Source organism: Amblyomma maculatum, chromosome 2, assembly GCF_055883805.1.
Source record: "Amblyomma maculatum isolate TAMU_Amacu chromosome 2, ASM5588380v1, whole genome shotgun sequence".
NCBI classification, from domain to species: domain Eukaryota; kingdom Metazoa; phylum Arthropoda; class Arachnida; order Ixodida; family Ixodidae; genus Amblyomma; species Amblyomma maculatum.
The window spans coordinates 29,634,970-29,655,396 of NC_139345.1; the positions used below are offsets into that span (position 1 = coordinate 29,634,970).

Consider the following 20,427-nt stretch of genomic DNA (forward strand, 5'->3'; position numbering starts at 1 on the left):
TGCCTTCGGTTTTAAAGTGCACTTACATAAGTAAATATTGTTATATATTTAATAATATTATTGCCTCATAAAATTTCATTATAATATTGAGGTATAATGTACACATAAGTGTATTCGCACAGAGAAGTGAATGGTGAAGAGGAAAGGTCACCGACATCAAGCATGGACGACTTTTTTCTTGTTTTTGTTTTGATAGTACGCGAAATTTGTTTTAGAGTGCAAAAGTTTCGGCCCTTTTATCCAGCGTTTCTGTGTGTTCGCGGAGGTAACGTTTTGCGTGCGACGGTACTAGGTCGCTGGAATACTGGGTTGACTGGGTCGACCCGGGTAGCGCCTGGGACGGCAATGCGCAGCAACATTTTAATCAGCTGCGCCCTCATCAACATCGGAATTCAGTGGGGTTTCTTCGTGATCTCCGCAGTGCTTCGGACCGAGCTTCTCTTCGAACTTGTTGGTAAATGCTAACACTTCCTTGTTCATTTAATGCCAAAGCGGAGGAAGTGCCAGTTAGTGTGCCGCTATTTGGAATATATGTGCTTCACCAAACAGTGTATCTTTTTTTCTTGACGGAAATGAAATGAGATCAGAAAAAATAAGTTTGTTTTCATTGCTGCTTCAGCTATTCGGCCGCGGTGGTCGTGCTTCGGTGAAGGCGCAAAGCATAGAGCGCCTGTGTGCTATGCGATGTCAGCGTAAGTTAAAGAAATCCCAGACGGGCTAAATTAATCCGTAGTCCTCCTATGCGACGTCTTTAATAGTCCATGTGTCGCTCCGAAACGTTGAACCAGCTTCCACGGTTGCGGCCACCACTCTTGTGACTAGTGGTAGGTACTAAAACGTAGTGTATCTGACCAAATTAGGTACGGACGAGTAACGCCGCGATTTGCAACGTTTGGCGGGCTATTGAAGTGTAACTGTATGCTAAAGAGCTGACTGTACTATTTGAAAGAAGTTATGTAGGTATGTTTCAACTGAAAATCAGCCGGTTATGGACACGTAAATTGCACGTTCGAGAGATTCGATGCAGAGTGGCTTCATTGGAGGGCATTGTTGAAAAAGTTGTGCAACAAAGGCCTTCATGAGCTAACGTTTTGCGAATAGTTTATAAATTATAAATCACTGATATGAACGTAAATCCTTGTCATTCTCAGCCCTCTTTTTGAACCTTTTCTTCTTTGAGAAGTACTTCTTGTAGAAATAAGCCCCCAACCTACATTTGGTGGAGGTGCTGGGTAAGATCCATCCTCTCGCCCTGGCACTATGCAGTCACACGTTACCACCTCCTACGATGCCTAAAGGCACCAACCACCAAGCCGCACAAGTTGGCTCGGCCATCATTTGCCCCGGTTCCCTCCGCCAGTAAGGCCCCGCCATCTACAGCGGCACTGACGACCACGACGTTGAGGATTGGCTCACATCCTATGAGCGGGTGAGCAATTATAACAAGTGGGATGCGGAAACCAAGCTAAACAACATAATTTTCTATCTCACCAGCGTAGCAAATCTATGGTTTCGAAACCATGAAGCAAAGATTTCATCATGGTCAGTGTCCAAAGCCAGCTTCTCTGAAATTCTAAGCCGTCTGGCTGTTTAGAAAACTCTGCACTGAACAGCAATTGCGTGCACAGTCTCAGTAGGTTAATGAGAATTTACCAGTTATATCGAAGACGTCGTTGACTTATGCAAGCGCATAAACATGCAGATGTCAAAGGCCTATAAGAACAAGCACATTCTGAAAGGAATCGATGACGACACCTTTCAGATGCTCCTAGCGCGAGATCTGTGCACCGTTGCAGAAGTTGTCACACTATGTCAAAGTTTTGATGAATTATGCAAGCAGAGGGCCCTGACTCCCGAGAATGTCACGCACACTGAGTCACTTGCTGGCCTGACAGATGCAGGTGAACAGTCTGCAGTCCTGCTGCAAATCAAGAGCTTCATTTGGGAAGAAGTTGCCCGGCAGCTCTCCCTTATGTCGCGTCATGAAGAGCCTTCATAACACCTAACTCTCAGTCTGCACCAGATTATTCAAGAACAGGTAGCTGAAGCTCTTCCTTCAGCCCCTCAACCCATGCCTGTCGCGGCCCCGTTGACGTATGCGACCGTTGCTGCTCGACCATCACCTACATATACTCCACCTCGACCACCTGCCTATGATCAGCCTCTTAGTCCCGCTTGAGAACCTGCACAGTTTATTCGACCACCTGCTCAACTGGCAAACTCCTGGCGCATTACTGACAATCGTCCAATCTGCTACTTCTACGGTTTCCCAGGTCGTGTGGTGCGGAACTGCTGTTGACGCATGAGCGTCCCTCATCTGCCTCCCGATGTTTCTGGCAACTGGAACAAGCGGCAGTACTGTCCTCCTGTTGAGCCGCCCCAAAGCCATCCACTGTCTCTTGGGAACGTCGTCTCTGATCGTCATTCTATTTCTCCAATGCAATGCCGTCCCTCGGCACCCTAAGAGGAAAACTAGGTGCTGCAGTTCCTAAAACGAGAACTGCGCTGTTTTTTTAAATTTAAAAGACCTTGGTTATCTGCAGCTAATCTAATTGAAGTTTTCTTAGAGGATATTTCTGTGATGATGCTTATGGACACCGATGCTGCAGTCTCTGTGATGGATGCAGCGCTTTGCCGCTCTTTGAGGAAAGTGAAGAAGCCCCTTTCTGGCCTATTACGAACTGCGAGAGCGTACCTCATTCAGCTGTCAGCTGCGTGTACTGCTCAAGTACTCATCCAAGACGTTTTGTATACAATCAAGGTCATCGCTTCACCATCATGTTCACATGCGATCATCTTGGGCTGGGACTTCTTATCGCCTCACGACGTGGTTGTAGATCGTGTCTCGGCTCAACCAGCACTCTCTGCACTGCTTGATTTCATGCTGGGCACTGAGCTTTTCGATGCCTCTGTTTCTGCTAAAGTTCTTGTTGCCGGCAGTACTGAAGTTCCTGCATGCTCATGTGTGATTGTGTCTCTATCCTGTGACTCTGTTCGCGATGCAAGTGTCATCTTCACACCGCATGATATTTTTCTTCGCCGCGACTGTCTGCCTCTGCCTTATGCCCTGCTAACCATATCCGCCGGCATTACCTCATTAAGTGTCTCGGACCCCTTTTCAGGCCACTTCGCTTTGCGCCGTGACGAATGCATCGGTATCATGCAGCTCTTCAGTTCTACTTTAAACACCGACAGCACCAGAGGTTCACCTCAGTTCGACATGAACACGCTCGTCCCACCTATTCCTGCACCCAGCACATTGTCGTCAGATCTCTTTCTTCGCTCTATTGATGCCTTACTTCCTTCGCCTCAGAGAAACCACCTTCTAGCACTCCTTGAAGAGTCCCGTGCCCCCTTCGATTGCTACCAACATGTTTTAGGACGCATGTCAACTGTGAAACACCACACTGACACCGGTGCCCATGCTCCTCTGTGTCAGCGTCCATATCTCGTTTCTGGCACTGAAAGCAAAGTTATTGAAGAACAGGTGGACACAATGCTTCAAAGTGGAGTTCTTCACACGTATCAGTACTACTCATGAAGAAAAAGGATGGCTTCGTCAGGTTTCGCATCAATTATCGTCATACTAACAAGATAACTGGAAAAGAATCTATACCCTCTGCCCTGCATTGATGATTCTCTGGACTGCCTCCAAGGTGCAGAGCTTTTTTTCGTCACTCGACTTGAGCTCTGGTTATTGGCAGGTCCCAATGGCAGCTGAAGATGAGGCCAAAACCGCATTTGTGACCCCTGACGGCCTTTGTGAGTTCACTGTCATGCCTTTCGGGTTACGCAACGCTCCGGCCACATTCGAACGAATGATGGACACAGTTTTGTGTGGCCTCTGGTAGAAAGTGTGCCTGTGGTATTTGGACACTATCGTAATTTTTTCACCCGATTTTGAGACGCATCTTTGTCCCTGAGGCGCAAGCAAGAGTCTCTGTGAAATCGAGACTCCTGCAGTCTCCCGCCATCAGGGACATGCCTTCTGAGCAGCGCAAGGATCCTCGGATTAGGGCTCCTCTCTACTTTCTCTCCGACCTCTCGGCAGTTACACTATCACGCGCCCTGCGGCGTCAAGCTTCACATTTTGACATTTGTGACCTGTTTTACCGCCGCAATTACCAATTTGATGGACGAAAATGGCTCCTCCTCATTCAACAACATCTACGGGCTTACATTTGCTTATATTTTCACACTGACATGCAAGGCAGTAACGCGGGCCTTTTCAAGGTGTACACGCTCCTGCGCTTCCGATATTACTGGCACGGCATGTGCAACTTTGTTGTTTTGAAGTGCCTTGACTGCCAACGCCGCAAGGCGCCCACTCACCATACTTCTGGAGATTTGCAGCCACTCCCTTGTCTGCCTCGACCTATGTGGGTTGTCACAAGCTGCCTCACCTATTATACAGCGGAAGATGCGGGAGCTTATGGCTGGAATATAGAGCGAAATTCACGGGACTCCGTCGCTCCTCTGGACAAGATTCGACAAGCCGATGGGGCAGCGACCGCCTGTCCTTGACGCGGCTGCTGCATAGTCGGCCGAGGGTATAAAATAACCGACAGCAGCACGCCCTCACCAGTGCGTTTGGGAAGATTCAAACTTCCGGCCACTCCGTGGTGCTCCGAAAGCGTATTGTGTTTCTTCGGGCCCGCGATCGACGCATCGTCCTCTGCACCTGTACGGCCGCCGCTACCGAGCAACACAGCCTTCGACGCCTCAGCAAACAAGAAGACGTGAGAATTTCATTCGCCACGGACTGTTGTTCAATCGAACATTATTTTCGCTTTGTTAACTTTTGACCTGACTTAGTAGTATTTTACGCTGTGTTCTTATGTAACTTTTGCTCATACTTATAATATCTGAAATACCTGCTTTATTATCTTTATAGTCTTCATATTTTTATCACAGTGTTTTGTTCATTGTCGGGTTATTTTTTTTTTCTCTTATCATTTATTTCTTCGTCTTTATCAATATCTTGTCGTGGCGTTGTATTCTCTCTCATTGTACTCTATTATTATCAGTGTAATTTTGGTCTGCTATTTATAAACCTTCAATTGTTTGTAAAAGAAAGTGACCTATTTGTACTTATTCCTCAATCACACACCGACACACGTGCTTCACGGGTTGACCGGCCTAACTTTTAAATGTGTTCACAACCCTCATAGAGGAACGACGGTAATCGTAAAGGGGATCCCGCACCTCTTTTGACCGTAAAGGCGGGGGTTTGTGACGTGGGTATACGTCTCGGTTCGCAGCACTGCACAAGGAAATGTGACTTTCGTCTTCGACCATGTTGTTACTGATTTATATGGGCCCCTCCCGTACATGGCATCTGGCAAACGATGGGTTTTTGTTGCCATAGATCACCTGATGCGGTATCCTGAAGCAGCCGCTCTCCCTGTTGCGATAGCCCAGGATGTGGCATCCTTTCTTCTGGAGCGGTTCATCCTTATATACGGCGCCCATGGAGAAAGGAAACAACTTAGGAGAGGCCCTTGCCATTCCCAATGCATTGGAGAAAGTGTGGCGGAAGTGACGTCAAAATTTAGGGTTCGCCAAGTCTGGCCATTAACAACGGCGACGCTGTTGCTATGAAAACTCGGGCCACTAGCAACAGCATTGCTAAGGGCCCTAGGTACGTGAGCGTTGTGGAGAAAGAGAATGCAGAGAGTAAAGGAGGAGGAGAGATGTTGGAGCGTCCTGTCGCGGCGCGGCCGCGTCGGCATCAAAAAAAATGACGTCAGGGCCTCTCCTAAGTTCTTTCCTTCCTCCATGATGGCGCCCCTCGTGAGCTGCTCAACGACCGAGACCACATCTTCTTGTCTGACGTCATTCAAGCTCTGCTTCGAAAGTGCAACATAATTAATCAGACTTGCGTTGCATACCATGCTCAAACAGATAGCCTCACTGAGCTACCGCACTTTGGGTGATATGCTGGCTATGTATGTCGGCTCAAATCACACAAACTGGGACCTGGCACTACCCTATATTACATTCGTGTACAATACTGCCACACAATCTACTACAGGATTTTCTCCTTTCTTCTTTCTTTATGGTTGCCATCCCTCTGTTCCCATTGATACGGTGGCACTCTACCACTCTGACAAATCTGAGTGCACCACTATTTCGCAAGCTGCCAAGTACGCCAAAGATTGTGCTGATCGGTGATTGCTGCTATGCCTTCTTGAGCTCTTCAGTTCGGTTCAGCTCTTGAAATAAACCCCCACCTTAAACATTAAAATTTATTTGTTGCAACAATTAACTCTTATCCCGCAGATATCAACTAGCAGCATGCACTTACCCTGATGCCTATGGCATTGGTGTAGTTTCTTGCACGGTGTTTCTTCCCTTATGCAGTTGAATCATGGGACCCAGAAAGGCTATTCGTTCTAATTTAAATGTCTGTCTGTGTCATTGATTGGAAGTCACTTGCTGATCCTGGTTGTATATGGATATACCTCTGGGTACTAATATATATATATATATATATATATATATATATCTGCCTGTATTGTAAAGAGCACTAGTCTGGTGTGTTTGGATTTTGGAAATCGTAATGTAATATAGAGAGAGAAGACAGAGAGGTTAACCAGGAAAGCTTCCGGTTTGCTACCCTGCACTGGGGAAGGGGAATGAGGAGTTTAAAGGAGAAAGATAGAAGAGAATGATAGGAACGGTAAGGCGGCGAGGAGCACAGTCACAGTTTCTCAATCAAGTTTGTGTCTCTCATAAAACACATAAGTGCTTTGAAGGCTTTGCCGTTAGACGCCTTCTGTGGCCATGGGCTGAGGATTTTCTCCTCTGTGAAAGGACGGCTGTCAAGATGGTCCAGAGCCGAACGCAGCGCATATCTTTCGCTTGAAAAAGCAGGGCACTCGCAAAGGAGATGCTGTGTGGTCTCTTCGCAGCCGCATCTTTCACAGTTAGGGCTATCCGCCATTCTCATCACATAAGCGTATTTTTTGGTGAATGCAACACCGAGCCACATACGGCACATCAGTGTTGTTTCGCGCCGCCCTTTGTTAGGGGGAACACGAAGGCGCAGCCCAGGGTCTAGTTCCCTGAGGCGTCAATTGGAAAATTCTCCTTTGTTCCAGGCTGAAAGCGTTAGCTCCGCCGCTAAGGAACGAAGTCGACAAGCTGCGTCAACTCTAGATATAGGAATGTTCACTGTAGTTCCGTCGTTGTGTGCAGAACGGGCAATTTGGTCTGCCTGGTGGTTTCCCTCAATACCGCAATGTCCAGGTAGCCACTGGAAAATTATATCATGACCTTTTGATGTAGCGTCGTGGTATAGCACTCGGATCTCTGCAGTTAGTTGTTCATGTGATCCACGACGTAGCACAGCTTGAACGCCTTGAAGCGCTGCTTTTAAGTCCGTAAAAATGGACCAGACACCTGGAAGTTCCTGGCCGATGTATTCAATAGCTGCACGTAAGGCAGCCAGTTCCGCACCAGTTGAAGAGGTGGGGTACGTCGTCTTGATCCTCAGCACGATGAACCTCGACGGTATCACTACGGACCCCGCGGAGCTTGTTGACGCAACTGAGCCATCGGTGTAGACATGTTCACGATTATTGTGCATAGAATACAGGTGACCCAACGTCATTTGCTTCAAGGCAGGCAATGGTACACCCGTTTTCTTTTTTATTCCCGGAATAGATAGGTAAACTTTCGGTTCATGTAGGCTCCATATGGGTAAACTCGGTCTTGAAGCTGGAGTAAACTGTGAAGGAAGGTAGGTGCGATGAGCTGCTATGGTTTTGGCAAATGCAGTATGTGGCCTAATTGTTGGGATAGTTGCCAAGTGGTGACGGGAAACCCGGGTGAGGTGTCGTATATATGTCCTCATGGTTTCAACAGCAATATATGTAGCTATGGGATGCTCGCGAGAGAGAAGAACCGTTGCTGCCGTTGAGGTGCATTTTGGCAGTCCAAGGCAGATGCGGAGAGCTTGAGCTTGCACGCTTTGGAGGATCTCGATGTTCGTCTTCCTAATATTATTGAATATTGGAAAGCTGTACCGCATGTAACCCAGGAAAAGTGAACGGTATAGTTGCAGCATAGAGTGCACTGACGCGCCCCAGGACTTGCCTCCTAGAAAGGAGAGAACATGGGCAATCGCCGTCAGTCTTTTCTTCATACCACTGATATGTGGACTCCACGAGAGGTTCCTATCAATGACGATTCCAAGGAAGCGATGACTCTTTTCATAAGGAATAACTTTGCCATTTATGTATACTGCGTATTGTGACATTAATTTTCGTGTGAAGGCCACCACAGAACACTTCTCTGTTGAGATAGTAAGACCCTGTACACGAAGATATGACGTCACAATCGATGCCGCTTTTTGTAGTCTTGCACGAACTTGGGGTCGAGTCACGCTTGAGGCCCAAATGCAAATATCATCCGCATATATGGAGATCTGAGCTGACTGAGGCAGCAGGTCGACTAGGCCGATGAGCACAAGATTGAATAGAGTGGGGCTCACTACCCCACCCTGTGGAACTCCGCGAGAGGTTCTATGTGAGGATGTTCGTCCGTCCTCTGTCTGGATGAACAGTGACCTGTCTGACAAATAACTGCGTATCCAGCTATAAGTTCGTCCTCCGATATCAGCAGTTTCCAGTGCATCTAGGATGGCTTCATGCGTTACATTGTCGTAGGCACCTTTAATGTCTAAAAACAATGCCGCAGTCAATCTTTTTAGATTCTTTTGGACATTGACTGACGTAACCAGGTCTACGACATTATCTATAGAGGAGCGGCCGCGTCGAAACCCAGACATGAAATCTGGATATTTTTCGTGTCGTTCCAAGTACCACTCAATGCGTGTTAATAGCATCCTTGCCAACGCAGCTGGAGAGCGCAATGGGGCGGTATGAATTAATATCGAGCGGTGATTTTCCGGGTTTTAGAAGTGGAATGATACGACTTGTCTCTTCATAACACACCTGCTGGCTATCAACTAGACTTTATCCGCATATTTTGCATATGTATGCTTGAGTGCGCACTATGTTGGGCATCTTTAGTTAACAGTTATCTTAATTTTGTTGCTTTTGCTCAATACTTTGTGGGTTGAACTGATCTCTCTTTCATGACTATGCTTGATACCTAATTTGAGAAATATATTCTGAGGTGTGGCCCTATACATTTGTTACCTCTTAACATGTTAAGCAGCTAGACAAAAAATACCTTGTGAGTAGCTTGTTTCCTTTCCATACACATGTGCCATGGTGCAGGATAGATGAATTGCTTACAGTGGTGTTTGTTTCCTTTTTTATGCATTGCCTAGGATCATGCACGTGCATGCTACTGGCACTGCTGAGCTATTACTGGGGAAGCAGCAGTCATTCCCTTCGTCAAAAGGTCCATACCTGGCTGGTCGTCCTTTGGGCAGTCAGGTAATTTCTCTTTCTTATGTTGTGCATTCTGAGATGGACAACACTCACTAAAAGCTAGCCCACATCTCTTGAGTGGGTGCATATCTGACTGGGAGCATTTTTAATGTGACAGCATGAAAGGCCTTTTTACCCAGAAAATCTCGTCAGCATTGTGAGTGAAAAATCACAGGCATGTGATAGTTGGTGGCTGGCATGGCCAGACATTGATTGGACGTAGGGCTGTCTGACATAACATGACCACATGACATGACTGATTTTGCGGGCGCTGCCAACTTAAGCTTCTCCATTTGAATAAGAGGGTGAAATCAGAATCAGCCTTTCAAGATCCTTGCATTCCCAGTCAGACATGCTACCCCTAGGTCACACAGGCACGATTTTGTATGGCTTGGTTAACCGGGACATTATATCTATGTCGGGTGCCCTCTCACATGTGAGTGCGCGATAAAGAATGGTAAGGAGTGTAGCAAAGTCCACATACATGAACAAGGATCCACAAGGAGACTTGACAAATGAGAGCCAATACCACAGTTGCTTTCTGCTAGCAGCAAAATGCAGGCAGCTGACAAATAATTCAGCTCTGTGGTGGTTTGCAAAATGTAGCCGGAAGTTTTTCACATGTGGAGGTCCAGAAATTAAGATTCCAGATTCCACTCAGACATTGTTTGGGCGTAAGAAGCGGGGCATAGGTGGAGGTGCAGGCACAGTGTGTTGTAGTGCTGATACCAATGCAAAATTGCCCCTGTAGTACACTACAAAATAATGCATAGACGTCACAATTATGTGTCACTGCAGCAAGGCTGAGAAAAGTTTAAAACAGGATGACACAGATGTGGGTCAAGGCGTAATGCGCATGAGGCCGGCCATATACTATACAGTCATGCCTCATTAATATGGACATGTTGGTTGACAAACAATACTGTCCATAAAGTGAGTAATCCGTAATAAGAAATCGCTAAGAAAAACTATCAAAAAACATGCTATGATTAAGGTCAGCGCTCATGCGTGGGGGCGGCCAGTGAAGTTAAAAACTAGGTGGATGCAGAAATAATGTGATGCAACTTGATGCATCTAGTGGTCTATGATAGTTTAATGAGGTACCATAGATAAATGAGCTGACTTAGACAACAACTGTTCACGTGGCATGAGCATTCAATCAGCTGATAGCAGCTGAATTTGGCTTTCTACTTTGCTGTAACAATTTTCCTTGACAGCCATTCATCGTATCTGTACATAATATGGAAAATGGCAAGATACATAGGCTCAGCAACACAAAAAAAAAAAACAAAAGGGTCATCACTTAGTCATTTGCACTTTTTAATTGCGTTCTGCAATTTGCCTGGGCTCAAAGTGGAGGAAATTAAACATTTGAGTGAGGAAGCAGAATTCTTGCTTTTATCACAGTCCACTGTACAATTGCATGGGCCATAAAGGGCCCTTTGCATTTCCCCCTTTTCTGTTGTCCAGACAGCGAATCATATTAATGAGGTGTAAATACATTGAAAAAGTCTGGTCCCCTGAAAAACTCCTTAGTTCGAATCGTCCATATTAACAATCGGTTTTTCTAATGAGGCATGACTGTAATATGAAGAGTTCCTTCCTTGCCTCCGCCTTTCTGGAGAGCCTTTATCACTCAGCGGTGGAGCATTTGTTGGCAGGGAGAGTAGAGGCAGTGATCAACCTTGCTGCCATTCCTTCAGAAAAGTGGGCCTCGTATGAGTGAACTGGTACCATAACAATACGGTTTGTATGACCATTTCGTTTCGTTTGTCCAACCTCATATGCAGTGCATCTAGTCAAAAACAGCTCATGGGCTACATGTTCTTGCTTTATGCTTCATTTATCGCTTGTTTGCTACTTGCAAAGTGTGTTTTATTTGCAGACTTGGGCTTTACCTGTTCACACGCAAGCTACGGCAGAGCCAAGCTGCACAGAAGATTCCAACACCACGTCGGCGAAAGTTTTTCCTGTGGTGGACATTGCAAGGCAAGTCCTTTAACCTCTTATTTCTGTTCTTGAGGTGAAGGCTTTCATTTAGGGGGTTATGCTTTTGTCCGACAGTGCGTTTCAGATGGTTAATGAATGTGGCGCCTGTATAGGGTGGACATGCAATCACCCAGGCCACTGGTGGAGATCTATATTCAACCATTTTGGGCTGCTTTTGTTACAATAGAAGCTGCCTGTTTAGATTAACTTGGTTGTATTGACTTGACTAATGGCTTGGATTTCTGAGTTATTTTATTTTCACATGGCACACATATGGGGAAGAGCGCACTTTCAGCCTCACGTGGCTGCAATCAAAGTTGGCACTGGTGTCCCTTGAGGCCCATTGAGTTGCTCTCAGAGTGGTGACTAGCAAACCCTAGCCTGGGTGCTTGCATCATGAGTGACATTATGCAGCCTTGCGAATCCTGGTGACGCTGTTTCCGACCCTTCTGCTGAACACGAGCAAGTGGGCTGATGCACCACTGGGCATGCGTGACCTGGCTGGGTGGTTACTATGGCTGGTCGGCTTTACACTGGAGGTAGTTGCTGACCACCAGAAAGCCGTCTTCTCTGCGGACTCGAGAAATGAGGTACCTTTTTTTGGCAAGCACGCACAAACTTTTTTTCTGCTCATTCCCCAATTAGGTACATTTCCAAACATTTGGACAAAGATACTGCCTGCATTTTGGCATCAAATGGGATTCGCCAGCCTTTCTCTGTCTATGCTCGCTTTTGTTGATTGGGGTTTATGGGGCTAACGGCAAGAGCATTCAAATCCCGCGCTCATTTCCCATCGCGGCCCCCATATACCCATTCACCATCCTGCGAGTGTTGGGAGAACCACTCCCCACGCAGGGTATAAAAGCGAGGATGTACTGTCTCGCAGCTCCATTCTACGCTTCGTGCTTTGTCCTTGCTTCCTGGCACGTCGCCTGTCTGCTGTGGGCCGCAACTCCCCTGACCTTAGCCATGGACACCATGTGAGGAATAAAAACCCTTTCTTTTCACGTCCCACCGCATCCTGTCTGTGTGTCTCTCATGGACAGAGGAATCTACCATGTCGGTACTAATTAACGCCCCAGTTGGCCACCATTTTGCTAGCAGTTCCTCTGTCCACGAGAGGCACACAAACAGGCCAAGGCGGGATAGGAAAACAAAGGGGTTTTATTCCTCACATGGCGTCCGTGGCTGAGGTCAGGGGAATTGCGACTGGCAGCAGACAAGCGATGCACCAGGAAGCAGCAGCAAGGACAAGCACAAAGCGCAGACTGGACCTGCGAGGCGATAGTGCACTTTGCTTTTATACCTTGCGTGGGAACTGGTTCTCCTCACTGCATGGGAGGGTGAAAGGGTATGCGGGGGCCATGGGAAGTCGAGGAAATTAGTGCGGCATTTGAATACGCTTGGCACGGGCGCACAAGGTGTTTTAGGCTTCTCATAGTGCTGCACCTGTATTTATTTTATAAAATTGCAAATTTTAGTGTTCACCTTGTGAAAGCAATGCATGGGCTATGAGGGACACCATAATGGAGAGCCGCAAATTAATCTTCACACCAGGGGTTCGGTGCGCATCAACATTGCACAGCACACTAGCGCCGTTTGCATTTCATAATCTTTTGCATTAAATGCAGAGGTCAAATATAACTTTCTGAGCCACAGTTCTAAAATACTATTATGCAATGCATTTTTAAAGTACCAACCACCAGTTTGGCTCATGTGCATTAAACAAAAAAAGGGAGCACCAAAATAGCACACACATTCTCGCAGTGTCCACGAAGTGACCATGTCAGAATAGGCCTAGCTTAACATAAGCACATTCTATTGATCAAAAAGAAAAATGATGGACGATTTATTTGCCCAAATGAAAATTAAGTACTAGCACTTCAGTTTCAATTTAAGGCAATGTTTTCAAGGTCTGTGAAATTGGTGAGTAGTCAGCAATAAATCTTTGCATCAGGCGAGGAGGTTGTCGAAAGACCTCCCCTCTGGACTGTTGCAAACCGGTTCCGCTGCAGCCTCCACCGTGTCGACGTCAGGCACAGACAACAGCCCAGCAACCAATATGGTGACGCCCAGGAGGCCCTCGTTGCAAAAGTCTATACTGCACTGTAAAATTTAGGGGCTGCTTAACGTACCTAGATCCATTGCGCATGAATGGAAGTTGATGAAGAGGATGGCATATGAAGCTAGGACCAATTTACGAAATGATCACATCACAAAAACTCAGTTAGCTCCACACATATCGGTTGACCTAGACCAGCAGACAAACAACCATTAGGAGCGGGGTAATTATAGCGGCCATAAAACAGTATTTATGATTAATGCTACAAATCCATATAGGTGGTCTTCAACACAGGCCACTCACTCTAAATGATAACAGTACCTACTCCTTCCGTCTGTGTGATGTCTCCACCTTCCAGGCTTCCTATGAGGAGGGGAGGGGGGGGGGGGGGGTCGCATAACCGAGTACCTGTCAGTAAAGATGCATCTCCCACCTGTGAGTGCCCATCCACCATGCATATGCCAACCTCCACTCTCCAAATGTCTGTACCCACTTAAAATGCCCCCAGAAGCTTACCAATACCACAAACCCGTGTTGATAGCAAATTCGCTTTTCGCGGGAGGATGTGACGCCATCATGCGGAAAGCGGTGGGAAACGCACTGGACGGCAGTGTAGCAGACGACACGAAAGCGCACCATGCGAAATGGCCACGCCAACGCAGGCAGAAAGTGAAATCTCCCCCTTTTTTTTGCCTTCGGGGCGGAAAGTAGTAATAGTGATTGCAGTTTCATGTTCACGCAGTATGGGGGAATGTTTCAGCGTCTTCACAATCCACTCATAACGTATGAATGTACTGTCTTTGTATTGTAAGAGCGAGTAGCGTGGGCCATGGCGCGGGCTGTGTTCGACGTGGCAGAATGAGACTCTCTCAGCGTGCAGATTCACGACAGAAATTTATTGTAAAAAAAAAAAAAAAAAAAAAAAAAGTCGAAAGGAGAGTGCGGAGACAGAGAGAGAGGGGGGATTTCAAAGGGCAAATCAGCCAGAGGTTTGTTGATGCTGCAGAGCTAGGTGGAATCATCTCCTGTGACTTACGAGCGGCGCATATGCGCGGGGCGTCTTGAGTTACCAAGCACAATGCAGTCACCACGGCGCCGGCATGGTACAATGGGCGTCGCTTCCTCCTCGCGTCATCTACAAGCGTGCAGCTATAGGATTTAATCTATGAAGCTCGGCAGAGAGGCACTTATCCACACCCTCTGAACAGGGCATTTTCCCGGCTGGAATGTACACCTGCAGGAAACGCGAGGCATTTTTCTGGCAATGGATGATTCAGCGCTGTAGAACGGAAGTGGTCGCAGTGGTGAAAAGGTCCTCGATGCACAGAGAATGGTCATTCTGTTGTGAAAGGATCCACAACCTTTCTGCATTCCAGTACGAATGTTGCGACTATCGATATGACAAATCGAGGCAATAAGCGACCTCTCTGAATGCGCAGTATTTTGTAAAAAGTGCCTAGAGTGAAGCAATGCATCAGCCAGCATGTGTCCACAGTTCATCCTGCAATAAACTATCGCAGCTCACTTTTGGAGAGGCATAGCCGACTAAAGGATTCGCTTGCTGTTTGCTTAGAATAAAAAATACATTACTTCAGAAGCACTGAAAGACTATGTTTATGTTATATTTGTTTAAACCAACATATGGAGTGAATCTTTGGTGGTTCAGTAGTTTTCTCCAGTTCAATCCAGAGGAACTTGTTTATCATAAATATTGTGCTGTAGACTCTAGACGCATCATGATAAATGTTTTAATTCTCTCTCAGTCAGTTCAGTCATGTCCAACTCCTCATGACCCTATAAACCATATCACGCCAAGCTTTCTGGTCTCCCACTATCTTTCAAATATCATGTAGCTTCATCTGCAAAGCCTCGAGGATGCCATCTAATCCACGGAATGCTAGTTGTGCACAGTCGTAAGCTGGCAAGTCTTTAAACACGATGGCAGGCTTTTGTAGATGTGTTCTACTACTTTGCCTTCGGAGAGTGTGCATTATATATTATGACACATGAAGTACTACTCTAGTGGACAATTTATTTTTCTTTGTGAAGCTACTTCAGGGGGGGGGGGGGTGAGTCATTATAGTCCTTCGTAAGCGTAGTAAATAAGTATTATGCATTTTCACTGCACTTAGCACATGCAGTATGCAAGAAATACATCTCAATGTTGACGTTGCAGGAAGATCATTTCACTTCGGCGTGATATTTCGCCTCCAGTAGCTATGGTTCGTCACAGCTAGCTCATACTTGCTCGAAAGCGTACATGATATACAGAGACACCGCACTTAGTGTCTCATAGGAAAAAAAAAACTTAAAACAACATTTTCGGTTTCAAACCTAGACGTAGCGACCTTATGGTTTCCAAAATGCAGGAGCAGCTCGTAGCGAACTTGGCAGGCAGCTACAGCGGTCTGGTTGCGCTTTTAGACCAATATCCATTAACTGCAGTACTTCAGAACAATAAAAATGGGACAAAAACACTATGCAGAAAAGAGAAAGTTTACAATCTACCAACCTATACAGCAACACTCTGGCAACTCTTCTGTTTTGACCTACTATAAGCTTGATTGTTTTGAAACCAGGTAGCACTGTATACCGAATTTTAGGCACACCGCCTCGGCAGCGCAGGTTCCCTATAGCCCTGCATTGCATCGTAGGATCTAAAGTGTCAGCCGTTAAAAACTTAATTACATAGTGCAGTGGTTCTCAGCCGTGGATGTGTCAGGGACCCCTTGCAAACTAGTGGAAGTGGTTTGGGGGAACACGAACCATAGGAGGGAGGGAGAGAGAGAGATAGAGAAGTTCTTGTGCGAACTGCTGCCACAGTTCTGGTAGCAGGTAGGGGAAACTACTACACTGGCCTCTAAAAAGCGAGCTCTTGATAAGCCAGTGCGCTACGGCCTGCAGAGGATGTGGGGAAGAGGCGATGTGCCGCCGCCAGCATGCATTCTGCTAGAAGGAATTTGACTCCTCCCAACATCGCACCCCTCGCTTGTTGGACACCTGAGACACTTTGCATTACAGCCCCATCCAGCTGTGCAGCCTGAGTTCGAGTTTCACCAATGCCAGCATCAACGCTCTCTCTCTCCTTCTCTATCGCACGCGCTATCCGTTCTCGCTCTCCTCTGGCGTTTCTTTTGCCTCCCTGCTTTTAAACCTGGCAAAGCTCTCTAAATAGGCCACAGCTATTACGCTACCTTTCTTTTTTGGGGAGGGGGGGGGGGGGGGGGGGGGGGGGGGGGGGCTTGGGTTTCGTGGAACACCATAGTGAATTATCACCTGTCAAAGGGTGCAAGTGGCAACTGAATTAATTGAATTACCACCTGTCAAGATGGCAGTTGAATTTATAACTGTCGCAGTATGCAGGTGGTACAATGGAGGGAAAAACCCCTGTCCGCCTTGAGGCAGAAGAAAGAGGCTGTAGGAGATGGCAGGTGGCCTAGTGCCGTGGGGGGTTATAAGGAGAGATTGTGCATCTGGAAAGTGGCTGCCACAGGAAGAACCTGGGGGGTGAGAGCAGAGGAGTGCACAACCCGAGGCTGGTTCTGTGTCAGAATGCAGGGCTAAATGGCTGAACCAAAGCTACAAAAGTTTTTGCTGATCCATGCGCTAGGCAGTAAGGCTGGCTCTGGCAATATTTTGAAATCAACTGCAGCCTGGTGTTGCTGCTTTCAAATGCATTAACCGAAGATGGTATCTGTTGCACCAGCTTGCAATGTCTACTACAAGAATTGATGCAGTGGCAAGCGCAGTTTCCGCCAAGATAATATAACAGGAAACATTGGCTAGCTCTTATCAAGGGGCCATCACCTCTGCATTTTGGACTTGATCAATCAACACAGACTGAAGTGGGCAATCTAAGATTAAAGCATTTTGCTAATGGGGCCTCATTGATTTCTTCTTTAAAGCCGACATTTGAGCTAGTTGGTACAGCATCTTGAAAAAAAAAAAAAAAATGGTGCACACAAAACAGGACTTTTTGTGTGCTGTATACTTTCTTTTTATTTTTTATTTTTTTTTTCAAATTTCTTCCATATCCTTTGCATAATCTTGCCTGTAGTGCACTTTGGCTGTTATGGTTTTTGCCACTCGTGCCTGCTCGCTTCTTCTGTGTGTGCCAGGACCAGTTTATCCGGACGGGGCTGTGGAGCGTGTCAAGACACCCAAACTACTTTGGAGAGATCCTCCTGTGGCTGGGCCTGTACCTGTCAGCCAGCTCCGTGTTTCGCCGTACCGAGTATCTGTGTGTGCTATGCCCCGTGATGGACCTGCTGCTCATTACTCGCGTCACTGGGGTGCCCCGGCTTGAGCAGGCGGCCTTCCGCAAGTGGGGCAATGACCCAGCTTACCACGAATACCTGCGCTCGACCGCAGTGCTGGTGCCCTTCCTGTGGTAGTGCAAGGGTGCCTCTCGAGCATTGGTTGTACCATTTGTTGGAGCTTTGTCGCCATGCATGTGCCTTAAGAGCGGTGATAGCAGATGACTGTTTCTAGTTTCGCACCATGCGACTGACTCTGGTTTTATTAGCACTGCAGGTGGCCACCTTAGGTGTATACCTGTGTGCAGCAGAGTTGCCTGCATCATGCAGGCATTAGGAAGTTGCTGCTATTTAGTGGTAAAGTACATACCTTCGGTACATTTGGCCAGCTCACACAAGCTCACAGAGTATGCATGAAACCACTGCAGGATCAGGCCCACGTGGCCTGAATAAGAGGATGCACTGGCTTGTATAACTCATTTTTGTGTGCATCAAACAGTGAATGTTGTTAGATTGCAGGTTTCAGGTTTTTGCCATCGTGTGAAGGAGGGAATGTGTCAACATGCAACCACTCTTGGCAAGATGGGATACTAACACGGTCTTGGGATGATAGGATAGTACAGTGTCTTGCATCCTCATAGACACTAAAGTGTCGGCTGACAGCCTGGTTGGCCACTGCTTCAGTGTGCTGAAAGGTTGACACAAGGCGTTCCAACTTCCTTTATGATCACACAGAAAGCTACTGTTCTGGCAATTCCAGTATAATACCTTGTGCACCGCAACAAGCTGCTTGCTTCTGCCAGACATGTACTGCACCTGCTGGAGCTCCTTTGGACAAAAGTGCTTGGCTAAAGGCTGCTGTGCACACAAAGCGCCTCCACATGCAAGCCCAGGACCCACCACAATAGCACTCGTGTACAAACCACTCTCAAGCCAGGTGCCCAAAACACCTTCGTTTGCTGTCACTGACTGGAGGTTGACAGGCACACCTTCCGGTGCCAAGCGTTGTGCATACAAAATATGCCCTTTCAGAAGGCATTCCACTGCTACACTGGCGTCAAACTCTGAGTAGCAACCTTCGAAATGTTCAGCAGTCTGAGCAGCACTGACAAGTATTTCTGCACCATACACTAAGTCCAGTAACAGGATTTCGAAACCTATCAGCTGCAAATACATGTTAATAAAAGTGCGTCAAGTGTTTTCAATGATAAAAAAAATGTGTTCATTATTTCTTATGTGTAAAGCTTGTGGTGCACATTGCTACCAAAAGCTGACGACCATCTCGTTTTTTGTACCTCATCCGAGTGCAAATGCAAGAAAATGTTTTTCTGCAGCTGTGGAAATGCCATTGTGATAGCTGCATGGGTAACATTCATCTTACTTCATTCTTTGCGGAGCCAGCCACACAGCTACCACAACTCGATGCAGTGGCAGTGAGCACTGTGATTATACAGAGCTAGATGGGTTGGCAGGAATAAGGCTTATGGAGGTTACGGGAATTCGAGGTAATCCCCCACGAGATGGTAGCAGTCCTGTATCCAATTACTGACTGCACCATCCAATTGCACTTCTTACCCTTTGTCATCAAAGGAGCCTGCAAGATTGCTGTGCTGTTCTGTTCCATTACCCCTTTCCAAAACATTTTATCCCAAAACAGCTGAGCACCCAGGGAAAATTTTGTACCCATTGAAAAACCGGTGGGCACCTGGCGACAGCAGGGATCGAACCTGGTACCTCCCGAATGCGAGGCGGGTGCTCTACCACAATGCCACCACAACACTGCTCGAATTACGCTGTTCTGCACTTGCCAATAGAGACCTTGTAATCTTGCTGGTGCTTCAAGGAATTGATTATACCAGGTTTCCCAGCAAAACCTTTGCAGTGACACCTATAACCATGTTTTTAACGCTCAGTTACAAGACTAAGCATGACCAAGTATCCTAGGCAAGTGAGGCCTAGCCTGTACAATTTTTTGTTGTGTAGAGTCATTTAGCTCAGGATCACTAGCTGACTTTTTAAATATTAGCTTTGGGAAATAAAGTAGACTGCCGTGAAAAGCAACACAACAATCTGAAATGTTTACAAGGTGCTGTTTTGCACAGTTTTTATGGGTCCTAAAAGGAAGCATGAAAAATACTATGTTACAATAGTGCTACCAGTGTGCAAAGATGCACTGAATGTGAAAATTTCACATTCTCAGTGAAACAAACCCAACAGCACTTGTGTAGCACCACTGCCAGGTGGAAGGTTTTCAATTTTACACTCATTTAAGTGCAACTGAGAAGCTGTCTAAATGATACCTTGTAAACTCTTCAGCCTGCTGTTTTCCTTTTTTAAGTAGTCTGCAAATGTATAACTGGCTTTTCCCAAAGGCAACTAAACTGAAAACTGCACACTATGACACATGACCGTCAATAGCACCAAGTTGGTCTTGCTTGCCTAGGTCAATCTTTTTAAATCTGACGCCCATTACTTCTATTTAAATGGGTTGTAATGCAGTTGCAGTGTATATATGCCCGCCGTACCACCTACAGCACCTATTTTTTCATTAAAAATTGCCTCCTTTTGAGACAAACTGACAAAATAAGCTATTAGTCAGGCAAACTGCAGACTCTTCAGCAGCAAAGAAGTGCCAGGTCCATTTGATTGCATACACAACTGACACAGTAGTCTCCCAGATAATTTTCTAGGGTGGTTCTGGGTTAAACAACACTTG

General features: G+C 46.5%; 1 protein-coding gene across 1 annotated transcript; it reads left to right on the plus strand.

Moving 5' to 3' along the window:
* The first annotated feature begins 132 nt into the window (after positions 1-132).
* LOC146198251 (uncharacterized) lies at positions 133-18,831 on the plus strand. The gene is made up of 5 exons (XM_084593657.1): positions 133-454; positions 9,302-9,410; positions 11,290-11,393; positions 11,808-11,983; positions 17,574-18,831. Exons 1-5 carry the CDS (start codon positions 163-165, stop codon positions 17,847-17,849), a joined length of 957 nt encoding a protein of 318 aa, XP_084449783.1. The 5' UTR covers positions 133-162; the 3' UTR covers positions 17,850-18,831.
* Positions 18,832-20,427: the final 1,596 nt, after the last annotated feature.